Below are 23,580 nucleotides of genomic sequence, written 5' to 3' on the forward strand. Positions count from 1 at the left end.
TAATGAGTTAAACATGTCATCATTTTTGTGTTTGTGTTTGCTTGTGCCTTTTTTGACTTTTAATTTGGGGGAAAAAAAAAACAAAAACAAACAAACAAAAAAAACACTTCACTTCCAAAAGGACAATAGGATATGTTATAGTGTTTTCACCTTTTTGTTTCATATTTATGTTATCAATACAATTTAGTTAGTTTTCATCATGGCCATTTTATGGAATTGCCCATCTTCTGCCCACTTGCATGCCATGGGACATGGCATCTGGGTCATTTCTAAGTTTCTGCACATATTTGGCTATCAACTGTATGTGTAGTGAAAACACCAGTCCATCCTGAGACCTCCAGTTCCAACCCAACACCATTAGGTTCATCCGACTGTGCATTCCCACCACCTCATATGAGAGTGACCATTTCCTTAAGGCCTGACTAATCAAACATCCTGTTGTTTCCTTTCATGTGAGCCAACCAGATGGGTGAGAAACGGCATCTCAACGTGTTTTAGTTTGTATTTCTCTAATTATGAGATACTTTGAACAGTTTTTGTATGTGTAAGGGCTACTTTTACATTTTTGTAAACTGTGAATTTCTCATTTTTCGGTTGGATTTTTAGTCCTGGGCCCTGTGATTTTGAAGAATGTTTTTTAATGATGTGGTAACACAGGGTGCAAATACTTTCTCCTAATGTGTCAGTTATCATTTATTGACTGTGTATGGCAGTTTTTACCATCAAACCATAAAAATATAGTCAAATACTAGTTTTTTATTCTTGTGTATTTTTAGCCATAGTTAGAAAGTCCCATATTCATGTTACAGAGAAATTCACCTTTCCCCAGTACTTTTATGGCTTTATTTTTGAATTTAGATTCCTACTTCATCTAGGAGTTTATTCTTGGATATGGTGTGAGGTTTAGATCTAATTATATCTTTATCTAAATGACTGTAGAACCATTTATTTCAAAAATAGTTTTTGTCCCATTGATTTGAGATCCCAGCCATATCATATACTCTATTTCCATATTTCTCTAGGACTATTTCTGGGCTTTCTATTTTGTGCTACTCATCTCTAACCTTTTTGCATAATTTAAACTATAGAAGTTTTATAGTATATTTTAATGACTGATATGTCCACTCCTTTCATAGATACTCTTATTCTTTTCCTGGATAACTTTGCATGTTTGCCAAATGAACTTTCATATCAATATGTCGAACTCTATACAATAAAGAACTATTGGTATTTTCAATAGGGTAAAGTTAAACTTATAAATAAACTGAATGACATCTGACATCTTTATGATGGTGAGTCATCCTTCCAAGAACATGAAATGCTTTCCTTTTATCTAAGTCTACTTTTGTATCTTTCCAGAGTAATTTAAAGTTTTCTTATGTAAATTGTGTATATCTGATGATATTTACACATTATGGATATATAAATACACATTTAATTTTCCTTGGTGCTATTTTAAGTTAGAGTTTCTCTTCCATTATTTCTCTGGTTATAGTTGCATATATGAAGGCTATTGATTTCTGTCCTTTAATTTCATACCTTGTTACCTTACTGAATTATTGTACTGATCATTGAGCACTGATTTTCCAAAGCTTTGCAATTATATTATTGCATCACATTAACAAAGAAGTGATTTGGCTTCTTTTTACCAAGTCCTCTGCCTTTAGCTAGTTTTTATTTTTTACTTGCAGTAGCTAATACCACCAGTATATTTTGAATGTAGTAGTTAGTAGACATCCTTGTGTTCCTCCTCTTTTGAGCAGAAATGTATGCAGTTTCTACTGAAAGTAAAATAATGGATTTAGGACTAAGACCTTTTTGTCATGTTGAGGTCTTTAAATAGCATGTTTAAAAAGTACCCTTCCTTCCTATTTTCTTGAGTAATGTTAACAAGAATGAGTATTGATGTTTGTCAAATGCTTTTCAGTATCTATGGCAATGGTACTATTTTTTTCCTTATATCTATGGATACTGATTTTCTATTATTCTGATTTTCTAACCTTGAATAATGGACTGAACCGCATTACTCATGGTATATTATTTTCTTTATAGGGAATTGGATTCTGGTTGATTTTTTTTTTTTAGTCTTTTTGTAGCAATAGGCATGAGTAACAGTGGTCTATAGTTTTATTTTTACTTTTGTATGGGCGTATTCATCAGATTTCTATATCAAAATGAAGTCATACTAAATTTATTTTAATAATTTAGGAAGTTTTCCTTTACTTCCTTATTAGTATTTTGTACTAGTTTTCAATTTACTATAATAACACATTTCCATAAATTACTGTCTTGAAACAACACAAATTCATTATCTAATGATCATAAGCACTAGAAGCCCGAGTGGGTCTCACTGAACTAAAATGGAGATATTTCTGAAGGTGGGAAAATTCATTTTTTCTTGTCTTTACCAGCTAGTAGATGCCATCCATACTTCTTGGATCATGGCTTCCTTCCACTTTGAAAATCAGCAATGGTCAAATTTTGCTATTATAACATTTCTCTGACAATGACTGTCCTGCTTCTCTCTTCTGTGTTTATAGACTTTTGTAATTAGATTATAATGGGTCTTGGGTAAATTTCCTATTGTCAAGTCAGCTGTCAGTGGGCTTAATTCTGCTGCTACCTTAATTCTCCTGGGCCACATAATACAACATAATCATAAGGGGATTCAGACATAAACTTCTTCCTGTGGAACAGAGGTATATTCTGCCTGTTGCTATTTTCAGTGCTGTAGCAATATTTATAGAAACTATAACAATCTAATTTTTGAGAGGTTTGGTAGAAGACATAAATATCCTAACTTGATGCTTTTTGTGTGTGTTAGTTGTTTTTTAATAATTGTCTTTGTATCCATTGTGTAAATTTGATCTGTTTAACCATTTTTTCTCTAATGTACTTAATTTTGGCAATCTGTATTTCTTTAAAAAATTATCCATTTAATATAGAACTTAAATTTATTTGTATAGATGTCTATCACATAGACTCTTTTGGTTTGGTTTCTGTTTCTTCCTTGTTATTTCTTTGTTTTATTTGTGCTTTCTTTTATTTTCCTTTTTCAAGTTAGACTAGTGATTTGCTATTTTGACATTTTTCAATCAAGTCTATTAACTTCCTATTCTCTACTTCATTAACTTGTGCCTTTATCGTTTACTATTTCCCTCCTAGTGCTTTTCTTTTGGTTTCTTTAATTTCTAGTGATTTGAGCTAAGTAGTTAAGTCATTTATTTTACACACTTTCAGTTATTTCCCCTTTACTTATGAAAGTATTTCATTCAATAACTTTAAGACAATTAGATTTATGAGACTGATGCACTACCTACTATGCTAACGCAGCACCTTAAAACAGATTTAAATGTGTTATTTTTTTAAGTGGGGTTGTTGTTCTTTTTTAATTCTTTAATTTCAGTTTTTCTTTTGTCTTTCACCTAAGAGTTGTTTAATAGTTTTTTAAACTTTTCAGACTGATTCTTTTGTCATAGTTTTGTTTTCAATTTTAACTTTAGTTTTAATGATTTTTATTTTTGTGTCATTGGTTAATAATTTCTACTTGCACTGCATTGAGAATAGAGTGTTATTTGTATTATTCCTAAGCCATAGACTTTACTGATGTTTTGTGATCAGTCTTTATGGTTATTTCAAAGGTCCTGCAATAAAAGGTATATTTTTATTTTTTATTTTTTAAAAAGCTTTATTTATTTATGCTAACAAAACGGGGGTACAAGCCAGAGGTGCAGGGGTGGTGAGAGGATTCACCAGAGACAGTATGGGGAGCAGAACAGGCAGATTGACAAGGTACACTGCTGAGGGGAGCAGCAGACAGGTCAGGAGAGGTCTGCCAGGCCATGTGGGTCAGCTCCCTGACAGGGATCAAATTCTTGCTGCAGTGGCTTCAGAGAGTCCCATAATGTGGTGCTTTAACCTTTTGCAACACCCAGGTATATTTTTATTATTATCAAAATATAAAGTTCAGTGTTTATCACAAGACAGCTTAAATTTTGTTTTATTTTGTTCACTTGATCTGTTTTGAACTAAGAATGATATTTTCCTTCTTAAAGTTGATTTCTGTATCATTTTGGGCATAGTTATTCATAAACGTCATGTTCTCATTGTAATATTGATTTTTAGCACCAAAGATAACCTTTGTTGTATTTATTGCATTTATACTTGCATTCTTGCTTGTTGAACATCAGGACAACTGTATTGTTTCTCTGGGTACACCATGAGAAGATTTAATTCCCTGAGAAGTTTTCTTACAGTGTAGTTTTTAAGATTAGAACTGTTCTATTGCTTTTTCCTCTTCAGTCTAATAATGCGTTCATCTTTCTTTGTCAGTTTTCCATTTCCAGTATTTTCTCCATTACTCTTTTTACTTCTTTTTCTCACTTATATTTTTCTACCTTTAATTTTTTTTCATTTTAATTTATTTTAGCTTGGACTCCTTGTAATTTAAATTTTGTTTTATTTTGTTCACTTGATCTATTTTGAACTAAGAATGATATTTATGTTTGAAACAACTTTCTCTTCCATTTTGAAATTCAGTCAACTCTTTATTTTCCTATTTTTTTGTCCATTTCTAGTCTTAATTTTTACATTTATCATTTAATATCTTTTTCATATCTCTAAAAGCTAGTTTTAGTATATTTCATTTAGCTTTGATGTTTTCTTTCCTAACAGTTGTTTTCTTGGAGGTAATCTTTATCAACTGGGATGTGTTGGACCTTCTTTTATGATTTTTGGGTTAAAAGTCTGTTCTTTCATTTTTTTTTTAAATTTTTTTTAGTACTGAGCTGCTTTCCATGATTTGTGGAATGATGTCTCCTGTGTCAGTCCAGCAAAACCCGGAATGTTTTGTGCATTGTGGAGGTGGAATTGAGCTGAAGATTTTTGTCTTCTGATTTTAGGGTACTCTTTTGTCTTGCCAAGCCCCAAAACACCCTTTTTTCTTTGTCACCCAACTTCCTTTCTTTTTTTATCTTGTATGCCTGGTGCTATGCTAGATGATAAAGATATAGCTGTATTCTTACATGCAAATATGAACACTGCTTTCATAAAGCTGGTAACCTATTTGGAAGGCAGATAATGACTTCATTGCCATGGTAAGAATTGCTACAAAATTAGGAGTAGAGATTTCTGAGAGAAATTTAATCTCCTTAAGGGGTTGGAGACGAGTCTAACTGGAAGTAAGAAGCCATATACTGACATTGCTAACACTTTGCCTCCATGTCTGCCATAATCTCAATCTGTTCTTGGGAGACTGTTGCTTCGCTGCAATATAAAAGGAGGATTAGGACACTGGGCTGGACACTTGGATTGGTCGTAGATGACATTCCAGGGTCTACATTCTTTCTTTATTGGCAATCATATTGTTGATTGATATTCAGCTTATGGTCCTCTGTGATCATACTTCTGATCTTATATGTCAAACAGACAGATGCATTTTGGAGCCTTGCCAGCTGGTTCTCATCACTGTATCTAATTCTATGTATCAGTTACTCAATCTTGTCCTACCTAGAAGAAATTATTTTGAATTTCATTTCTCTTCTGAGAGTAGTCAGCTCTCTTGAATATATAACCAGAACCTCAGAAGGATACCTCCCTGCAGTTATCCTATTCACTGACTTAAAAGGAAAAAAAAAAATTTTAAGTACTGTCAAAGACTAGCAAATTAAGAAAAATATGATTGTCCTATGTAGATAGCAACCTTCCTACTTGGGAATTATGAAACAGTGACATTTTTATAATTCTCTTTTGACAGGTATCTAAGAACAAAATTATACATGTCAGTTCTTTCTTTTTCCCTGAAATTCTAAATCCTGGCTATTACATCAAAGGTGTTTCAGAGCATCTGTTGTCTGAATGCAGATTATTGTAGCCACCAATCACTTCCATTTCAAGATTTCTGTTCGTATTTTCCCTTTTCAGTCCATTCTCATCATATTAAAATGTCTAGATGGCTTGTGTCTGAAAGCTGCACATATTTTCCTGGTGATTCCTTTGCTAAAATCCAGTGCTTTAGCTCCAGCTCGTATTTTAGATGCATGGAAAAAGGATAATGGAACCAAAATAAACAGACGGTTGCCTTGGCAATCGTGAGAGGCTCTTTCATGACCATTTTTCATGGTTTTCTTTTAAAGTAAATAGTGAGGCAGAGATACCATTTTTATCTATTCAAATGGCTTTGGGGCTCACACACTGTAAAAAATACAAATGCATCTGCCAAAAAGCCACATTTCCTGAGCTCACCTCTCTGAAGCCTGGTGCTGCATCCCTTTAAGAGGGTTCACTGTGCCCTCCCTGGTGGTACAATGGTTAGGACTCAGCACTGCAAGCTGGCTGCAGCCACTTCAGGTGAGTTTCATCCCCCAACGCCTCCCAACGCCCCCCCCCCCAGGTGACCACATGGCACAGCAGACCTCTCTTCACTCTCCTCAGCAGTGTACTTCATCACTCTGCCTGTTCTGCTCCCCATTTTGTCTCTAGTGAATCCTCTCACTGCCCCTGTACCTCTTGCCTGCACCCCAGTTCTATATGTATAAGTAAATCTTTAAAAAAAAAAAAAAGTGTTCACTAAGCCCCATTCTCAAGGCAAAGCACCAACGCTGTGGTTGTGAATATGAGTGAGGCAGGAGTGGGCATAGTGTTTGGGCGAAGGCAGATATAAACAGCTACTGTTACATGAAGCAGGATGTCCTTAGTTAGAACAAGTATACAGAATGACATGACATCACAGAGAAGGAGGAAGTTTGCTCCTAATGGGAAGATTAGGCAGAAGAGGACTTCCCCTTGGAAGAGGAAAAATTTGAGCAGGAGGCTGGATCTGACAGGTGGTAGAGGTGAGACTGAGTAAGGAATTTCACATGTAAGAAGACAAAGAACCAGAAATAAGAGTCATACATTTTAATATTGTATTAAGTACATGCTTGCTGCTATGTTACTTTATAAAGCTACTTGTGCATTAGCTTGTAAATGTTATATGAAAGCAATAAACCCTGAAATAGAGGCTCTCCTACACTCTGAAATGATGCAGTTTCAGAAATATATTTGAATCATCATTTATATTTGGATATTCTCATCTTTTATCAGATTATAACAAACTTATAATTATGTCGTGCTTGTAAATAAAGGGCTCAACAATTAAAATGCAGTTAGTGGAGCAATTAGTGACTAAAGACATGAGCATTATAATCAGATCTGAGCTTAAGACCCACTATCACTTCCTAGATATAGGTACACCTGACAAGTTGTACAATTTCAAAGTTTTCTCATCTGCAAAATGGAGCTGGCCATAGAGCTTATTTCACATTGCTCTTTGAGAGTGATATCAGAGTTGTTGGTCTGGGGTTCCGTATGCCAATGAGAAGAACAAAATTGAAAGAATAAGAAAGTAAAAATTTTTCTGTTTTTTAATTTATTTTTCAACAAATGGGGAAGGTAGCAATCTAGAGTCTGAAAGACTACCATCCTGCTTACTAGTAGAGGGTAGGGGCATGCAGCCAGAATTACAAGGACATGAAAGAGAGGTAGGTGAGGGTCAGCCCCCATTCTTGTAACATACATGTCTGGTAACTTGGTTGTCACTAGCTTATTTTCTCCACCGTTTGGTGGTTAGCAATTCTGACACTGTCTTTGCAAGGTTCTGTCCTTGACTTTTTGAAATTTCTTTGCAGAAGGCCTGTTTTCCTCAGAATGCAAGAAAAAAAGCAAAATGTTAGGTAAACATATAAATCAAGGTTTGTTTAACTTAGAGGGGAAAGAGTGTGTCTCTCCAAGGCAGGAGAGAGAGTGCTGCATCAGAAGTTACATGAGATATTGCATATGACCCCTAAGCCCACTGTCTGGACTTTGTCAATGAATGGTTAATTGTCTTTATTATGTATTGTTTGAAAACAGTGTTTATAAGATTTTTTTCATATGACTTTTTTAATGCTTGTTCCTATTCCATTGTAGGGGTAAACTCTGTCTTAAACTTTTTTAAATACCAAGAATAAAAATGTTTTAGATTTGATCAGCCTATGAGATCACATTTGATTCTACCTTAACAGTAGCCTAAATTCCCACTATCTGTGTCTTCCACAAGTTTAGTCAAGTTTCAAGTATTTGGGGGACTTCATAGACAATTTTTAAGTCAGTTGGTACCTCCTTATGTAGCTTCTGGCTTGCCACCTTGTTGTAGAGGCCAGTTTATCTTCCTTAAAGTATGTTTCCTTGAGAATTTTTCCATTTGAAAAGGCTCCAGAGAAGCAGCTGTTTCCTTTCCACCCCTGCAAAGGTTCCATCATGATTTCTTCAGAGACCTCTCCCAAGGACCCTTGTCTGTGAGAAGGATCAACTCCTGCAAGAGAAATCTCACTTCTCCTGGTTGAACCTCAAAAGTCAACAAACAGCACCAGATTATGATATCTAATTCCCATTCCGAGCCAGAAGGAACCAACATTTCTGGAGGGAATGGCTGAGCCCAGATCTGCAGACAGAAATGTCCAGTGTGAACTTACGGCACAGTGCTGTCAGAAAGCAAGGAAGGTAGCTAGTGATTTATGATAAAATAACATCGGGGCAACAAAAAGGGATTCACATTGGCCAGACATGAGATAAACTGAGCATCTAGAAAGGATAACAAACGCAGTTTATTAAAACACTTTGTATCACTATAATTATAGACATGAGCTGATTATGATACTTTCAAAAAAGTGAGAGAAACCTAACAGCTTCTTGGGTTTATTCAGAGAACTTTACTTCAAAGGAAAGAATTAAGCATTTCCCTGTCTTTCCTTTATAAATTGAATTACAGAGAACTTAAATTTTTCTAGTTGATAATGAAGTGTTCTTATATAGAAATTCCAGTTCAGAAACAGAAGGATGATAAAGTCAGAGCATTGCTGTAACTTCGAAGGAAATAATTGATTCAGGTAATTATCATTAACAGATGAAAACACTAGATGAGAGACTGATGGGGAAGTTTATAATGGAGAAGATGAGATTGTCATGTCTGATCCATGGTCGTGTCACTAAAAATGGAACACCCAGGTGTTGTGAGCCTCATGATGGAATGAAATGTGACTCCTGCAACATCACACCTGAGATTTTCTTGCCCAAATAAATTGAACCTGTATCTCATTCAGCCCCAAGAACTAAATTTCACCTTCAGGTTCTAGGCACAAGTGCAGGGACATTGCAAGGAATTAGAGGCAAGTCCAGAATGTGGGACATTCTCCATGCCATCTGACCCAGTTTCTAAACAAGTCAATGTCGTGGGGGAAAGGGGGTGGGGGACATTTATAAAAGATCTGAGAGACTTAACACTTTATGTAACGTGTGGAGCTGGTTTGGGCCCTGATTCAAGAAAGTCAACAATAAAATAATTTTCTTTGAGAAATCAGGAAAATGTTGCATGAACTAGATACTAGATGCCAAGAAAATGTCATTTTGTTTGGTGTTTTAAGGGCATTGTGATGTTATATAAAACTGTTCATAATTTTAGTGATATATACTAAAGTATGTAAGGTTTTGCTTTAAGCAAAAAGAGACACATGAAAGATAGCAAAATCTTGATAATTGTTGAATCTGCATCATGAATATATATAATATGTATGTAATATATATGTCAAAAGGGGAAAGGTAAGTGAAACAAATGTGTCAAAATCTTTAATAACTGGTAAAAACTGGAAACGGGGAAAGGAAGGTCATTTATATTGATTCCTCTAGTTTTGAGAATGTTTAAAATGTTTTGACATAAAAAGAAGAAATGATGCAACTCTAGAACACTGGTACATTTTTCACAATCTGGGTAATTTGCCCTGAAATCTTACCACATGTACAACTCCAGCAACAACACATAGAATAGACTGAGCTAACCCCAGTCCCAGCTTTTTAGAACCTGAATCTCATCTTTTTCTGTGTTGCCTCTCCCCTCACTCTAATCTCCCAAGGCTGCTGCTTGAGTAAGCATGCCTGCATATTGCCCAAGAACAAGCATTCAGTTTCTAGCATGGAGCAATCCAAATCCTAACTTACAAAGATAGTTTTCTAAGGTGCACAAATGAAACCCTGCCCGAAGAAAGCACTCTTCACATTACTAGGGGGAGTTCAGCTTGGAGCCTCCCAATTCCTGTTCCTTTTAAAGTAGGGGCTTTGCTCTCTCTTAACGTGATCAGATACTTATCATGCAAGAACTGCCCACCTCCAGGTGAATGCAGACCTCTACATTTTTTAGTTTTTAATTTTGAAATATGCTGAACAAAATTTGCCATATTCAGGCCTCCTGATGGTGCAAGGGTTAAGTCTCAACACTGTGAAGCTATCACCAGTTACTGCAGCTTTAAGTGCCATCCCTGGCGAGGGCACTAACCAACATGACACAGCAGACCTCTCCTGTCTTACCAGATTCTCCCCTCCGCAGTGTATTTCAGTTGATCTGCCTATTCTGTTCCCCACTCTGTCTCTGGTGAATCCTCTCACCCCACCCCCACCTCTGGCCTACACCCCAGTTCTTGTATGCATAAGTAAATTAAAATAAAATATTTTTTAAAAATAAGTAAGAACTGGATTACTTTTAAAAAATGTATCATATTAACCACTTTTTAAAATAATATTTATTACCCCAGCAGAGCTGAGGTGCAGGCCAAAGGTGCAGGGGCGTGAGAGGATTCACCAGAGACAGAGTGGGGAGCAGAACAGGCCGACTGACAAAGTACAGGAGCAGTGGGCAGGTCAGGAGAGGTCTGCTGTGTCATGTGGATCACCTCCCTCACTGGGAATTGAACTCAAGCTGATATGGTTTTAGCTTAGTGCTGTGCTTTAACCTGCTGCTCCACCAGGGAGAGCCTATATTAACTACTTTTATGGTTTGGTAGCATTAAATACATATACATTATTGTACAACCAATTTCTCTAAGTCTTTTCATCAGCAAAACTGAAACTGCATTCATTAAACATTTCCTCCTGGTCTTCCCAGTTCCTGGCAACCACTAGGTCTCTACTTTTTGTCTTTATGAACCTGACTACTGTGGGTCACCATAGAATCACACAGTATTACCTGTCTGTGTCCCGTTTATTACACTTAGCAAATTGTCCTCACAGTTTATATGTTATAACATGTGTCAGAATCTCACTTTTGAAGACTGAATAATATTCCATTGTGTGAACACAATATATTTAGCTCGTTCATTGTAGACACATGGCTGTTGTGAACAAGGGGGTGGGAGGTAGCTTCTTCAATATAGTTTTCCTCCCAGAGTTTCAAAGTATCAAAAACAATTGTCAGCCCAGGGTCAAGTTCAAGATACTGAGAGCTTCTTTTCCTTGGAGAAAAGCTGCTCAAGCTCCTGCCAAAGATGGCAAGCCCATGTGAGAGGAAGTTGGTTCTGCATTTCCTGGCTTTACAGAGCCCAGGCAATGATCACTGGCTCACTGTTTTAAAATAATAAAATAAGACATTCTGGCACGAGGGTACAAGTGGAAATTCACTCTCTTGCTCATATTTTATATTTTTGAAGGGAATGAATGGTGTGTATCTTTCCAAAAGCTTTATTGTAGACATAAAGGTATCTATGTGCGTGATTTTGTTTTATGTAAAAGTTTATTTTCTCATTTAACAGTGTCTCACCTTTCCATACAGTGGAAAGGTGTTAGATATCTAGGGTATACCTATTTTTATGCTGTTACAAATGATTCTGAATATCCCTTGCATATATCCATAGTCACATGGGTATTCTTGAGTATAGAAATGGAAATGTTGGGTCAGAATGAATGGACATTTAAATTTTGATGGGTACAGCCAAATAGCCTACTAATGGATTGTGCTAATTTACTTGTTGGCCTTTAAAAAAAATGGACGTATTCTTTTAAGTTTAGAACAAACATCTCAGTCTGTTCATATTTGACACAAATCTCCTTATCCTCTCTACAAGCACATTTCTGTAGCCTTTGACAATTAAAAGTGTGCTTGGGACATCTCAAATCAGTGAAATTATCTAATTTTAGCAACTATTGTCCTATTGTCTGGTTGTACTCTTAGGCACATTTAATGGGCAAACATAATTGTATAATTCTGTAGATGATAAATTTCTCAATTTGTCCTGTGAAGATAAATTTCTCAATTTCTCCTTTGAGGTAATCAGGTCATATAGTCTTGTAATATTTGCATCTTTTGCTCTCTGTATTACACATTGTAATTCCCACATCCCTTTTGGAAAAAAACAACTTTTACTTCCAACTTCCTTCCTTTTTTTTTTTTATTTTTAACTGTCTGAAAAAATGACAAATTGCCTAGGAAAATCAAGTCCTCTAAGGCTTTTATGCTAACAAACTGGAGGGTAATAGCTTTCTGAAACTCCCATTTTAATTACTTAAGCCACTGGAATGATATATGCATGTTAGACAGGGCAAGTGATTTCACAATTATATTTCACATATAAAGATTTCTTTAAATTAGGGGGAAATGGGGCCCTCCCTGGTGGCGCAGCGGGTTAAAACACAGCACTAAGAAGCTAAAGCCACTTCCACATGAGTTCGATCCCAGCCTGCCCCTGAGGTGACCACATGGCGCTGCAGACCTCTCCTGACCCGCCCGCTGCTCCCCCCAGCAGTGTATGTCGCTGATCTGCCTGTTCTGCTCCCCACTCTGTCAATGGTGAAGCCTTTCACCCTCCGCATCTCTGGCCTGTACCCCAGCTCTATATGAATAAATAAATCTTAAAAAAAAAAATAGGGGGAAATGCTCAGGGCACAGAATTTGAATATGAGTGATGGGTGATCCCCAAGAGTAACCATACCGGGAAAGAAGGAGTTACACGGGAAGAAAGACCACTTACATCATAAAATATTTTTTTTAACTTCCCAGGAAAATAGAAAGCCAGTATTTGTGCAGAGTCAGGTCTCTCAGCCCTCTGCCAGTCCCCAACCTGGAGGAACCCCAGTAGAGCAGGCTCTTTTGTGTTCCTGCGTCCTCTCCAGGCGTGTCTGCGTCGCGCAGAAGCGCTTCGCCACTTGGGGGAGGGCTGGGACCGGCCAGGGCTCCCCGGTAAAAGCCGTCTGGAACGTCCTCTCGGAGAGATGGCTTTGGTAAACGCTCAGTTGTTATGCGACTATTGATTTGCCTCACTCGAAGGATTCCAGTGGCAAAGTGACCCTCCCTTCGCCTGCCCCTCCCTTCCTGGCTCTCGTCCTCCCCCTCCCAGCAGCGGGATCTTAACGCTGCTGCTCTGCGCTCCTCCTCCACTCATTCCTCTGCCTCCAGGATTCCTGAAGTTATTTAGGGGAAATAAGGTAGCCGAGGGGGCCACATGGAAGTTGTGACAGCTCCTAGCGGCGCACCCCTCTCGTTTGAGCCATTACCTCGCCTTAGGAATTACCCGCCGACACGTTGAATGAAGGAGGTCCCCTTGCCAGCCTGCCTGCCGGGATGGGCCACTGCTGCTGCAAGCCTTATAACTGCCTTCAGTGCCTGGACAAGACGGTACTTTGCCTTCCCCTCTTTCTTCTCCTTCCTTGCAAAGGGCTGAGAGAAAGCCAGAGCCAGCCTCCTCTGCCCCTCTCCCCAGCATGTGGGTGTGCTTTGTTGGTGAGCAGGAGGCTGCCTTACTGGTTCCAGTGTGCAGAATTGTGAGTGGTGTTCGCACAACCTCTGGGTCTCACATACAGTCCTGCAGTGCCTTACATAATTCTGTTTCTGCTGGCTCAAATGTAACTGTTGCATTTTCCTGAGACAGTAGGGACCTGCTCAAACGTTTGAAATTCAAACTGTCAAGAAATCCTTGAGAGGTTCTTAATGCATTTTAATGGACCTGTAAAACCTATTCCTAGTAGGGAGTTTAGATTAGCTAACATATATCTCCTTGCCCAGTTGCTACCTTTGAAAGTTTATGACTTTTCTATAAACAGCATCCATCAGTGTAAGTTATATACTTCTGTTTGGAAGGGAAAGTGGGGGTCCAGTTATTCCTTCTGTACTTCTTTGCATCTCCCAGGGGTGCATAACACAGAGGTGGAAACTTAAGGAGCCAGAGAGTATGAGGGTGTGTTCTAGTCTTTCCTGAAGGAAAATTCACAGGCAGGGAGTTGAGAATAGAGAAGGGAGAAATGTATGACAATTCCAACATCAAAAATTTCTTTGCTTTTAACATATGTCTGTGATCTTGTAGATCATGCTTTTAGCTTCACTGCTAAAACTATCTTGCTAAGAAATTTTCTCTGTGATTTATTTTATTATCACACACATTTGGACTTCTTAGAGATACATAAAAGGGGATTTAACAAGAATTTGAAAATGCCTCCTTTCTACCTATGTGGGCATCAACGATATAGAAAGCTGAAGGTATAGTATGTGAAGGAAATAGATGACTTAATATAAAACTCATTACAAGGAGTCATTTGGGAACATCTTAGTTATCAGTTCTGCTTATGAACTTTGACCCAAAGTAAGGTTGCATACCACACAGCTAAGAAAATTAAACTGATATCTTAAAAAAGCCACTAGGTATTTTGTTGTTCCAGTAGAAATATCCATTTTAGTGGGTTTGGCTTTTGCTATCATGGACATAAACTAAAATATTTATATTCACATTTAGTAATTAATATATAGCATTAGCAGCCTGATATCTGCAAATCCAATCAATTGAAGAGATTATCCCCTTTTATAAGACAAGTGGCTGCAAAAAGCTACCGAGGAAGCTTAGTAACAATAGTTTTAATCAGAGGAAAGTATTGACTGCATGTTTAATATGACAGTGTTCATATTCCAAAACTTAGGTATAAAAGTTTCAGAAATAGAGTCTTGTTAAGAAAATGTATTTTAAGGTGAATCCATCCTCCTCTTTAGTTTCAAATCAAGTTTTTGAAATAACTGTCTCTATGTCAGTCTTTAATTCAGAGATTTTGGAAAATAGTATTTTATCTCTTCAGCAGTGTATTTAAGTAACTTTCAAATATTTTTGCTTTGTAACCTCAAACTTAATACAAATTATTTTCACTGATAAATACTTAAAAAGTCTACACCTATTAGCGTTGTTTATACCTACCTTACTTGAATTTTCTGTCCTATATTTTAATATAGTAGTCCTGATGGATATATATTGTATATATATAATTTAGCTATTCAGTTTAGGAATTATTTTTTTAATTTAAAAAGTCATTGTTTTGTTCAGTTTGCTGTTTTTCAGAATTACTTCACATAATTGTATTAGATATAGTAATTGATGATGTAGTCACTTGTTTATTCTGAAGTTGCATATTGGGTCAGGCATTGTATACTAAGTATACTATGGCATTTCACTCTTATCTCCAACTCTGGAAACTAGTACTCCTTTAAAGCCTACCATAAAATCCTTCAGTCTGTTCATCAGCTCTGATAGCCCCAACATCTACATGTTTTGAAAGAGACCTGATAAAATGTTGATAAAGTTGTTTCTAATTATTTTAGCCCAGATTAGTAAACCATAAAAAAAATGTATCCTCAGAACTTCACAAAACAGACTATTTTAGTATGACAGGTAAATTGTTTTAAATAAAACATTTTGATCAGAATCAAAAAGAGTGTAGGCAGTTAGAGATAACTTTTTAGTAATTTTTTTCAGAGATGGGGCTAAGAAATAAAAGTCTGAAAATGGTTCTTTAGCATTTACTTAGTAGGGGAAATGATAAAATATAGTATGAAATCAACAAAAATGTGTCAAATGAGCATTTTAAAAAGAATTTTAGTAATATTCATTGAGGCAACACTATATGTGATTTAGGGGCATAGATGCACACCTCTTAAGGTATATGTTGCCATACCACATCTACCACTAAAGCACCCATAATCCTCCACTGTATATAATCTATTGGCTTCCTCCCCACTCCCCCTTGATCAAATAGTTTTTAAAAGCTGATTGTGAATATGTATTTTCAACTAAAAACAATCCGTCCATAGACAATTTTTATGGCTGGTCTACTTTGCCCTGCTTTTTGTGGGAACTATGAAACAATTATGAAAAGGCATAGCTCAGTCTATGGAGTTTACCAGTCATTTTTCAGTTATTCTTCTACTTTTTCTAGAGAAATTACAAGTGGGCATCAGTAACACAGAGCAGCTAGACATCGGTGTAACTGATGGTGGAGAATTAAATAACAGCTACACGTATTGACCATACTTGCTTTTGGAATTCAGTGATATTAGAGAAATCAGTGCTGGAATCAAAGTTTCCTAGGAAAAGTGGAATATAAATCACACTTGAGGAATGGGGTGGAGTTTTAATATAGAGGTGAAGAGAAAAAATGTAATTCTAAGCAAGGAGTACATGAGTGAAGATGTTTTAGCCCAGTTTGGTGGAAGATGAGAGTAAACACAGTGGGTAATTCAATCACATGGGGACATGAGGAATTACATTCTAGACTGAAACAACACCCAGATTCTTAAACTTGAGTTAAGATGCACGGGTGTATTTTGCGATTCTGACTAGAGAGCCATCTGCAGAACGACTCATTCTGTGGGTATTTTTAAAGGACAGGTATGGCCTAGGAAAGCTTGGGGACAAACAGATATTTACCTGTGTACTTAGTGTGGCCCTAGAGCAAACCATCAGCTCTTTGTGTACAATTTTCAGAGTTTATTGTCTTTTAGGAAAGTCAGGTTATCAAAGGAAATGAACTAGATGTATAAACTGGAATGTAACAATGAGAAATATAATTGATAAGGAAAGGAATAATAGCGAGCCTAGTAAAACATATTGGTTCTTTTTAGAGCCAAAGGTTCAGATTCATAAGAAGTTTTGATGAGACTAGATTCTGAGCCATGGGGCATCCATGCCCCATCACTTTAGCCTGAAACACTGTTGAGAAAGCTGTGCCATTCTTATTTGAAATGGTGACTGCTTCTTCTCGGCCCCCTTTGCTTTGCTTGCTTGACTAAACTTGCCTTGTCTTTCTCTTTAGGTACTCCCCAGAGCATAGCTCTATCCTAACTTTTAGTGTTGGCTGTAATCTCAGAGACAATCTTATTTACCTTTTCTCTACATTCCTGGTTGGGACTGGAATTGGGAGACAGCATCTCTCACTGTTCCTCCCAGATATGCAGGCATACCCTGTTAGTAATAAACTATAACGGTGATTAAAGGAAAACAGAATCTAGAAAGGTCAAGAAACTGTCTAGCTGACACGTACATGGATTAAAAGACAAGATACTGGCTGGTTTTCCTTCCTCTTGCCGACTCCAAGATCCAGAATCTGGGCAGTATTCTTGGGATCCCATCATTTCTCCTTAGGTCTTATAAGGCTGTGTCTTTATTAGTTGGTCATTAGTAATCCAGCTCTGGTGTGGTATTCCCTTGTTAACTACAGCCTTGTAAGTAAGCTAGGTGAACTTGTCACCAGGGAATCTCCCCAGAATGCATCTGGGCAAAGACTGAAATTACGATGCACCTTTATGTTTAGTCATTCTGGTTTCTTTTAAAGCAAGATATGACTTGGCTCATCTTTCACACAAATAAACATTGGTATGTATTTAAGAGCTTTGAATGTGATGTTACTTTTCCCTTGACCAATCTATATTAAAAATCATTTCACAGCAGATAAATACATAAAAAATATACAGTGGCCTGTGTTAATTATATGTGAAAGAAATAATACTTCTGACTAAATCAAAACCTGGCATCAGCACCGCCTTCAAGCCATCATAATCGAAATGAAAAACAAAAGGTCAGTCCATTTCCCAAAGGAATTTTCCACAGAGCTGTTTTGTGAATCTGGACTATCTTTGCAAGGTTAATACTGAAAATGAAGACAGTATTCACAAAAGGCAGTCTAAAACCAGTGCTAAAGACTTAGGTCCTGTTGATGTCACCTTGGGGCTGGTTCATTTGAAATACAAAATAAAAATAAAAATGTTTCCTCTTAAGACTAATTGAACCCTAACCTACACTTATACCATCCTGGATGAGATCAGTATCATTTCTAGGAAGAATGAAATACTCCTTAAACCTCATTGTAACTTCACATGTACGTGTCTCAGTCTGAATTTCAATCTGATCCTCAAATAAAAAGGATCTGGATGTTTCCTTAAATATCAGAATCCTATAGATTTTTTTATTCACCACCCTGTTGTGGTTCTTTTGTATAGACAGGGAGAAAGTGGCATGTGGTTGAATTGTCTTGATCTGCACTGATTTCAAGGCAGGCTAAAGAGAAAGATTGGGAGCCTGGGGGCTTATATGTGTGCACACACACGTGTGTGTGTGAATATATATATATATATATATATATATATATATATATAATATATAAAATTTATACATACATGCCCCTCAAGAAAAAATTAGGTGAGAGAGAGGCAGTTGAGAAAATCATTTAGAAAGACTGTGAATTTTATAAAATTGTCATTATTATCACTAGTAACCAACCCAGAATTCTTGCAGGTTGAATCTCAGATCAGAGGTAGGTACTTAGCGAGAAGTTGGTGGTAACGGGACCTCAGGTGGTCCTAGGGACAGTTTGCTCCCCTGGCCTTTGCCCTGGATGCTCCCTTCATCTCCTTGGATTTATTCATCCTCTGGTCTCAGGAAAGCTCCAAGCCAGCCCTGCCCCATTGAGTTTGTCACATTATTTTCATTTCTTCATTTCTCTTTGGGAGACTATTAAGCTCCTCAGCGGCAGAACTATCCTGGCATCCTGTGTAGCACGTCTTAGGCACAGGTAAATGCATGCTGCTTTGTGCGAGCTTTCTGGATTGGTTGGGGTAAAAGTACCTCTGCTTCACCCAGCATTTAGTTCTAATCATAAACAGGCTCTTGGGTTGGTCCCTAACTCTAGGAGGATGGCTGGTGTGCAGGTGTAGACGCGTGTGGTGATACTCGCAAGGACAGGCCTCTTCACTACCTGTTACCTTCAGGTTCACATGGGCAGCATCAGCACCAGAGCAGATAACTCCCACTGACCAAATGTGTTAAACAGCAGAGTATGACAGCTTGCTTGGGGTTTGTCACATGTCTAGTGTCTTTGAGTTGATGAAGTGATTAGCAGGCTGTATGCTTTGCCAGGCATCTGTAGCTAGGAGAGATTAAAGAGTTGGCATCCCCCAAGAGTTTGTGAGTGCCTCAGCACGAGAGCCTCCTCTAAGAAGAGATGAAACCTCACAGTGGCTCACTTGCACTGCTGTTTAGGACCTGAGAGGCAGGGGGAAGAGTTGGATGGGTCATGGTGATAGCTCATTTTTTATTCCATCTGTGAATGTGATGCCCTGCTCTCAAAAGACCAGAGAATCTGGAATGCAAAGAAGAGGAATGGAACACAGTAAAAGAGGTAGCAAGATGACCCAGCTGCCGGTATGTTCTTGAAGTCCATTTCAGGGGAAACTTGTCATGGAGTAAATGGTAATTTTAGAGAAATGGCCTTCTTAGACTTCACAATTTCTGGACTTTATCACTAGGGTAGTTTGGATGGTTAATACTGGATTCTATTTTTAGCCCTTTTGGAGTGAAAGCAGGAGTTCATGTGCTTGGCAATAGTTAGGAATTTTCCACTCATTCCCCATTAGGGAAGCACTGATCTGAGTTGAGGCCATTAGAGGTCTTGCTCATATTTCAGTCATCCTTCTGTGTCATCGCCTGGACCTGATTCAGGTTGGGGAGCAAAGGGGAGTGGTGACAAGAAATCTTTCCAGAGGATGACTTTAGTGTCACCTACTCCTATTCATCATGAATTTAAGGGCCTTTCGAGACTAATGCTGGAATATGTTGACCCATGATGGCAGAAGAACAACTTTTTGAGGCCAGGAATAGGGCACAAGGTCTCTTTCAGTTCACTTCTTACCTAGGGAGCAATGTTCCTGCAGGCACAGCTGTTGACTCATTCCACTGCAGGCTAGCCCTGCGTCGTTCAGGTTTGCCTTGCAGAAGACAAAAGTCACTTAATTGATGCAGAGAATTAATGAATTGGAAGAGTTGATATCATTTCATAAACAAACACTTGACAGAGGCTTGCCTTTGTGAGCCAGATCTACACTGTGCCAGCATCTTCAGAAGAAAAGATTTAGGCAGCAGAAAGGAGGGAAAGTTGATAGGGAAAGAGAATAACTAGCCTATCAGGAGTTCCAGCCCCATGCAGACCTTACTGAAGTATCCAAACACTGGTGATGTCCTGACAGGTAACTGTCAAGTCAACATGAGGACATATGAAGGTAATGCAGGCTGTGAAGTAGGGCATAAATGAAACCAGGGAACTTTTTCCATTGAAACAGAATGGTCAGGAGCAGCCACTGCCTCTCTCCCAGTCAGAAATGAATATCTTCATAGTATTAAGTCCCCAGATCTATCTGAGGATCAGTAGAATTTGGATCTTGATGTGACTGTGTAGTTTTGGCCAGGAGTGTGTTAGTGTTCAAGGAGGAGTGTGAACACATTACAACTCAGCCTTTTCTGTTTCCTGGGCTGTTGTGCAGGACTGGTTACTGAACCAGAGGGCTTCATCACTCATAAAATAAAATAAAACCCAGGACACTCCTGACAGCTTTGGAGGAGTAAAAGGGATTGCCTAGAGCTGGGTCTTACATTAAGGAAAGCGTTTAGTAAAACTTAGCATTGATCACTCTCCAGACCTTGCCAGAATGTGGTCACTTTCCTGTTCCTTTTATTTATTTATGTATACAGAACTGGGGTACAGGCCAGAGGTGAGAGGTTTCACCAACGACAGAGCAGGGAGCAGAACAGGCAGATCAACAAAGTACACTGCTGAGGGGAGCAGCGGGCCAGACAGGAAAAGTCTGCCACACCATGTGGGTGTCACCTCCGGGGCTGGGGATTGAACTAGCACTGAGGGAGCTGCTGCCAGCTTGCAGTGCTGTGTCCTAACCCGTTGCACCACCAGGAAGAGCCCACTTTCCTTCTCCTTTTGGCCACCAGGTTTGTTACCTTTGACAACTGACTTTTCTTGGTCAGCTCTTGATGACTGTAGTTTGAAACTAGCTGGCTCTGTAGCCTGCACTTTCAAAAGGATGGGGATGAGGTGGGATGGCTCTTGTGTCAGTCTCTTCCTCCCACCCAGTGGCCTATTCTCCCCCAAATGGAGAGGGTATCTGGGACACTAACCTCACTTATTTTCTTATTTCCCCTTCCGCCTCTTCTCTCTTTTCACCCACTCCCTTTCTTTTCAGTCTCCTTTTCTTTTATTCTATCATTGACTCCTCTAGATCTTGTTCCTGCTTCACCGAAAGCCGAGGTAGATGAGCCAGACCTTGCCACAGCAATCAGTACTAGCTTTTTACCAAGTTTATGTTTATCTGAATATCTTCATAGGAAAGAAATCTATGACATTGTCACCGTCTCCAGTGGGGGCCTGTGCTCCTCACTGCAAGCCCTTCCTCCTGAAATACTTCCCCCCATTCTTATGTGACTGTAAAGTGTGGCTTGATCTGTTATGCTCCTGGAGCTTATACCCAGGGGCCACTGCAGGGAGTTGAGGGAAAGGTTGGTTTGGGTTAGAGATTAGAATTAGGGTGTTGCTTTGTTACATTCCAGGTGTCCTCTGCCTAGCCTGGTCTAAATCTTTGCAACTCTCATCACCCTGAGAGTGAATCAGTAATACTATTTCTGGTTGATAAGTATGGTATTTCTGTTTTCCACTGGGGCTTTAGAGTAAAGGATATGAGTGTTCAAAATTACTCTTGATAATAAGAACAAGTTAGCTTTTTCACTTGTTTAAGATTATTTCAGAATAAATACTGACATTGGCTTATTCTAGAATGCCACATTTTCTTAATTTAGAGTAACAAGTTGAATTTCAGCGGCCATATTACACTGCTGATAGAACAAGCATGCAATCCTTGTGCAGAGTCTGATTAGAACCCTTCCCCTGTTCTGAGTTCTTCAATTTTGTTATTTAGAGTTGCATCAAAGCAGAGCCAGGAAGATACTTTAAAAACACACACACACACAAGACTGATATACATATTCTAAACACATTTAGATCATTAATATGGAAAAAGACCAATTAGCTAGAGTTGCAAGTAAAATAAAGCAATGGAGTTATGATAACACCTGACACAGAAACTGCTAAGTGAAGGGTGCCATTCAAACTATGTCCCGTAAGTTTATTTAAACCACAGACAACCCTGTGCAGTGGGCAGGGCATACAGGGAGCGTGACTGAGAAAACATACTGTCTCAGATGTGATTTCCAGCCTTTAATAAAGTGAAAGGATGAGTGCTGTGGGCTGACATAGGAAGAGAGCACTTCGTGAATAAGATGGGGAGGGTAGGCTCACTGTCCCTCAAAACATGAGTGATTGCCCCATGATTTTAAAAGAACCAAGAGTTGTTGATATCGGTCACTAAAATAGCTCTTTTTGTTGGGAAGATAGAGGGGTTTTTAGAATGATGAATACTGTAATGCTGCTTAGCAAATGCCCTTGGATAACCTCAGGTGGCACATGTGTCACCCGAGTCAGAAGGCACCAGACGTGGAAACAAGGGTGTGACTGTTGTCTCGTCACTTTTGGCACAGGTGCTTTGAAGGTGTTGAATCAAAGTCAGAGGAGGTTAATGAAGAAGGAACATTCGTGAGCCCTGACATGAGCTACATAGTTGATACATATTTTAGCAAGAATTCCCTCTTTGAAAATGTTTGCTTTGGGAATTGTTTGCATTCTTAAGAATGACAGAGACTTTCTTTGCTGGTCTATATGTTGTGGATCTCTCCATTGAAGGGAATTTATATAGCACTCATTTTCTGACTGGTACTAATAGTAATAAGACCATAAATATAAATAACCTAGATTACAAATTCAGCACATCTTCAACTACTTACCTATTTATATCATAGAGTGTGTTTGATTTTTAGCTCGATTGTCAGTCATTCAGGTATGAGTGGTGTTCTTTGCCCTAAGAAGACCTTGATGTGAGTTTTCCTCTTGTTCCTCCCATTGATACAGATAACGGAAAGAAAAATTTGGAAACCTTAAGTGTGGTGTTGGGCTCATTACAAAGAGAAATGTCTCATGTTAATAATAGTGATAGTAATTACGAGTGTGTAATAAGGTCTGAGAGAAGACTCATGGGTAGGACATAGACATGCAAAGTATTGTAGGATAACGTATCTCACAGTACAACAGACAAAAGCACAGCTCTGGGGAATATTAACGTTATATTGGAAGCTTTGTGATTGAATGTGATACAAATAAATGAGTCACACTTGGCTTGGTAAGTTTTTGATATGCTTATATAATGAAAAAAATTATCTTCTTAAGGGCTAGACTTATAAATATTTGCTTAACATGGTTCATTAATTAAACATGTGAAAGTGCTTATCTAGCATAAAACCAGGGGACTCTCGGTATCCGTTTTGTTTTTTCAGAATGAAAGTGCCCTTGTGAAGGAAAAAGAGCTGTCAATTGAACTTGCAAACATCAGGGATGACGTTGGTAAGTAGGGCATTGAAAATGAGCAACCTAACGAATGTCTTTTCCTGATGGGCCTGAATGTGTAACTAAAGCAATGACGTCTCCCGTAATAAGCCAGCGCAAAGCTGCCTAGACAAGTGAAGTGTCTTTCCCTGCACAGTGGTGGGTTGTTGGAACCTTGCAGGAAGCCGTCATTTTTACGACTATTGTTATAAAGACAGT

At 38.2% G+C, this 23,580-nt stretch overlaps 1 protein-coding gene across 3 annotated transcripts in view; it reads left to right on the forward strand.

The window, feature by feature from the left end:
• Positions 1–23,580, forward strand: part of MTUS2 (microtubule associated tumor suppressor candidate 2) — a 417,304-nt gene that overhangs the window by 345,160 nt on the left and 48,564 nt on the right. For 2 of the 3 annotated variants that reach the window (XM_004680175.2, XM_012723287.1), the window contains exon 8: positions 23,313–23,379. In XM_004680175.2, coding sequence (XP_004680232.1) covers positions 23,313–23,379 — 67 coding nt within the window. Of the gene's footprint in view, positions 1–13,115; positions 13,454–23,312; positions 23,380–23,580 lie in introns of those variants that run through there. The other variant, XM_004680176.2, reaches the window with a different exon arrangement.

This window comes from Condylura cristata, unplaced genomic scaffold (genome assembly GCF_000260355.1).
Source record: "Condylura cristata isolate star-nosed mole 26May11 unplaced genomic scaffold, ConCri1.0 scaffold00010, whole genome shotgun sequence".
Lineage (NCBI taxonomy): Eukaryota > Metazoa > Chordata > Mammalia > Eulipotyphla > Talpidae > Condylura > Condylura cristata.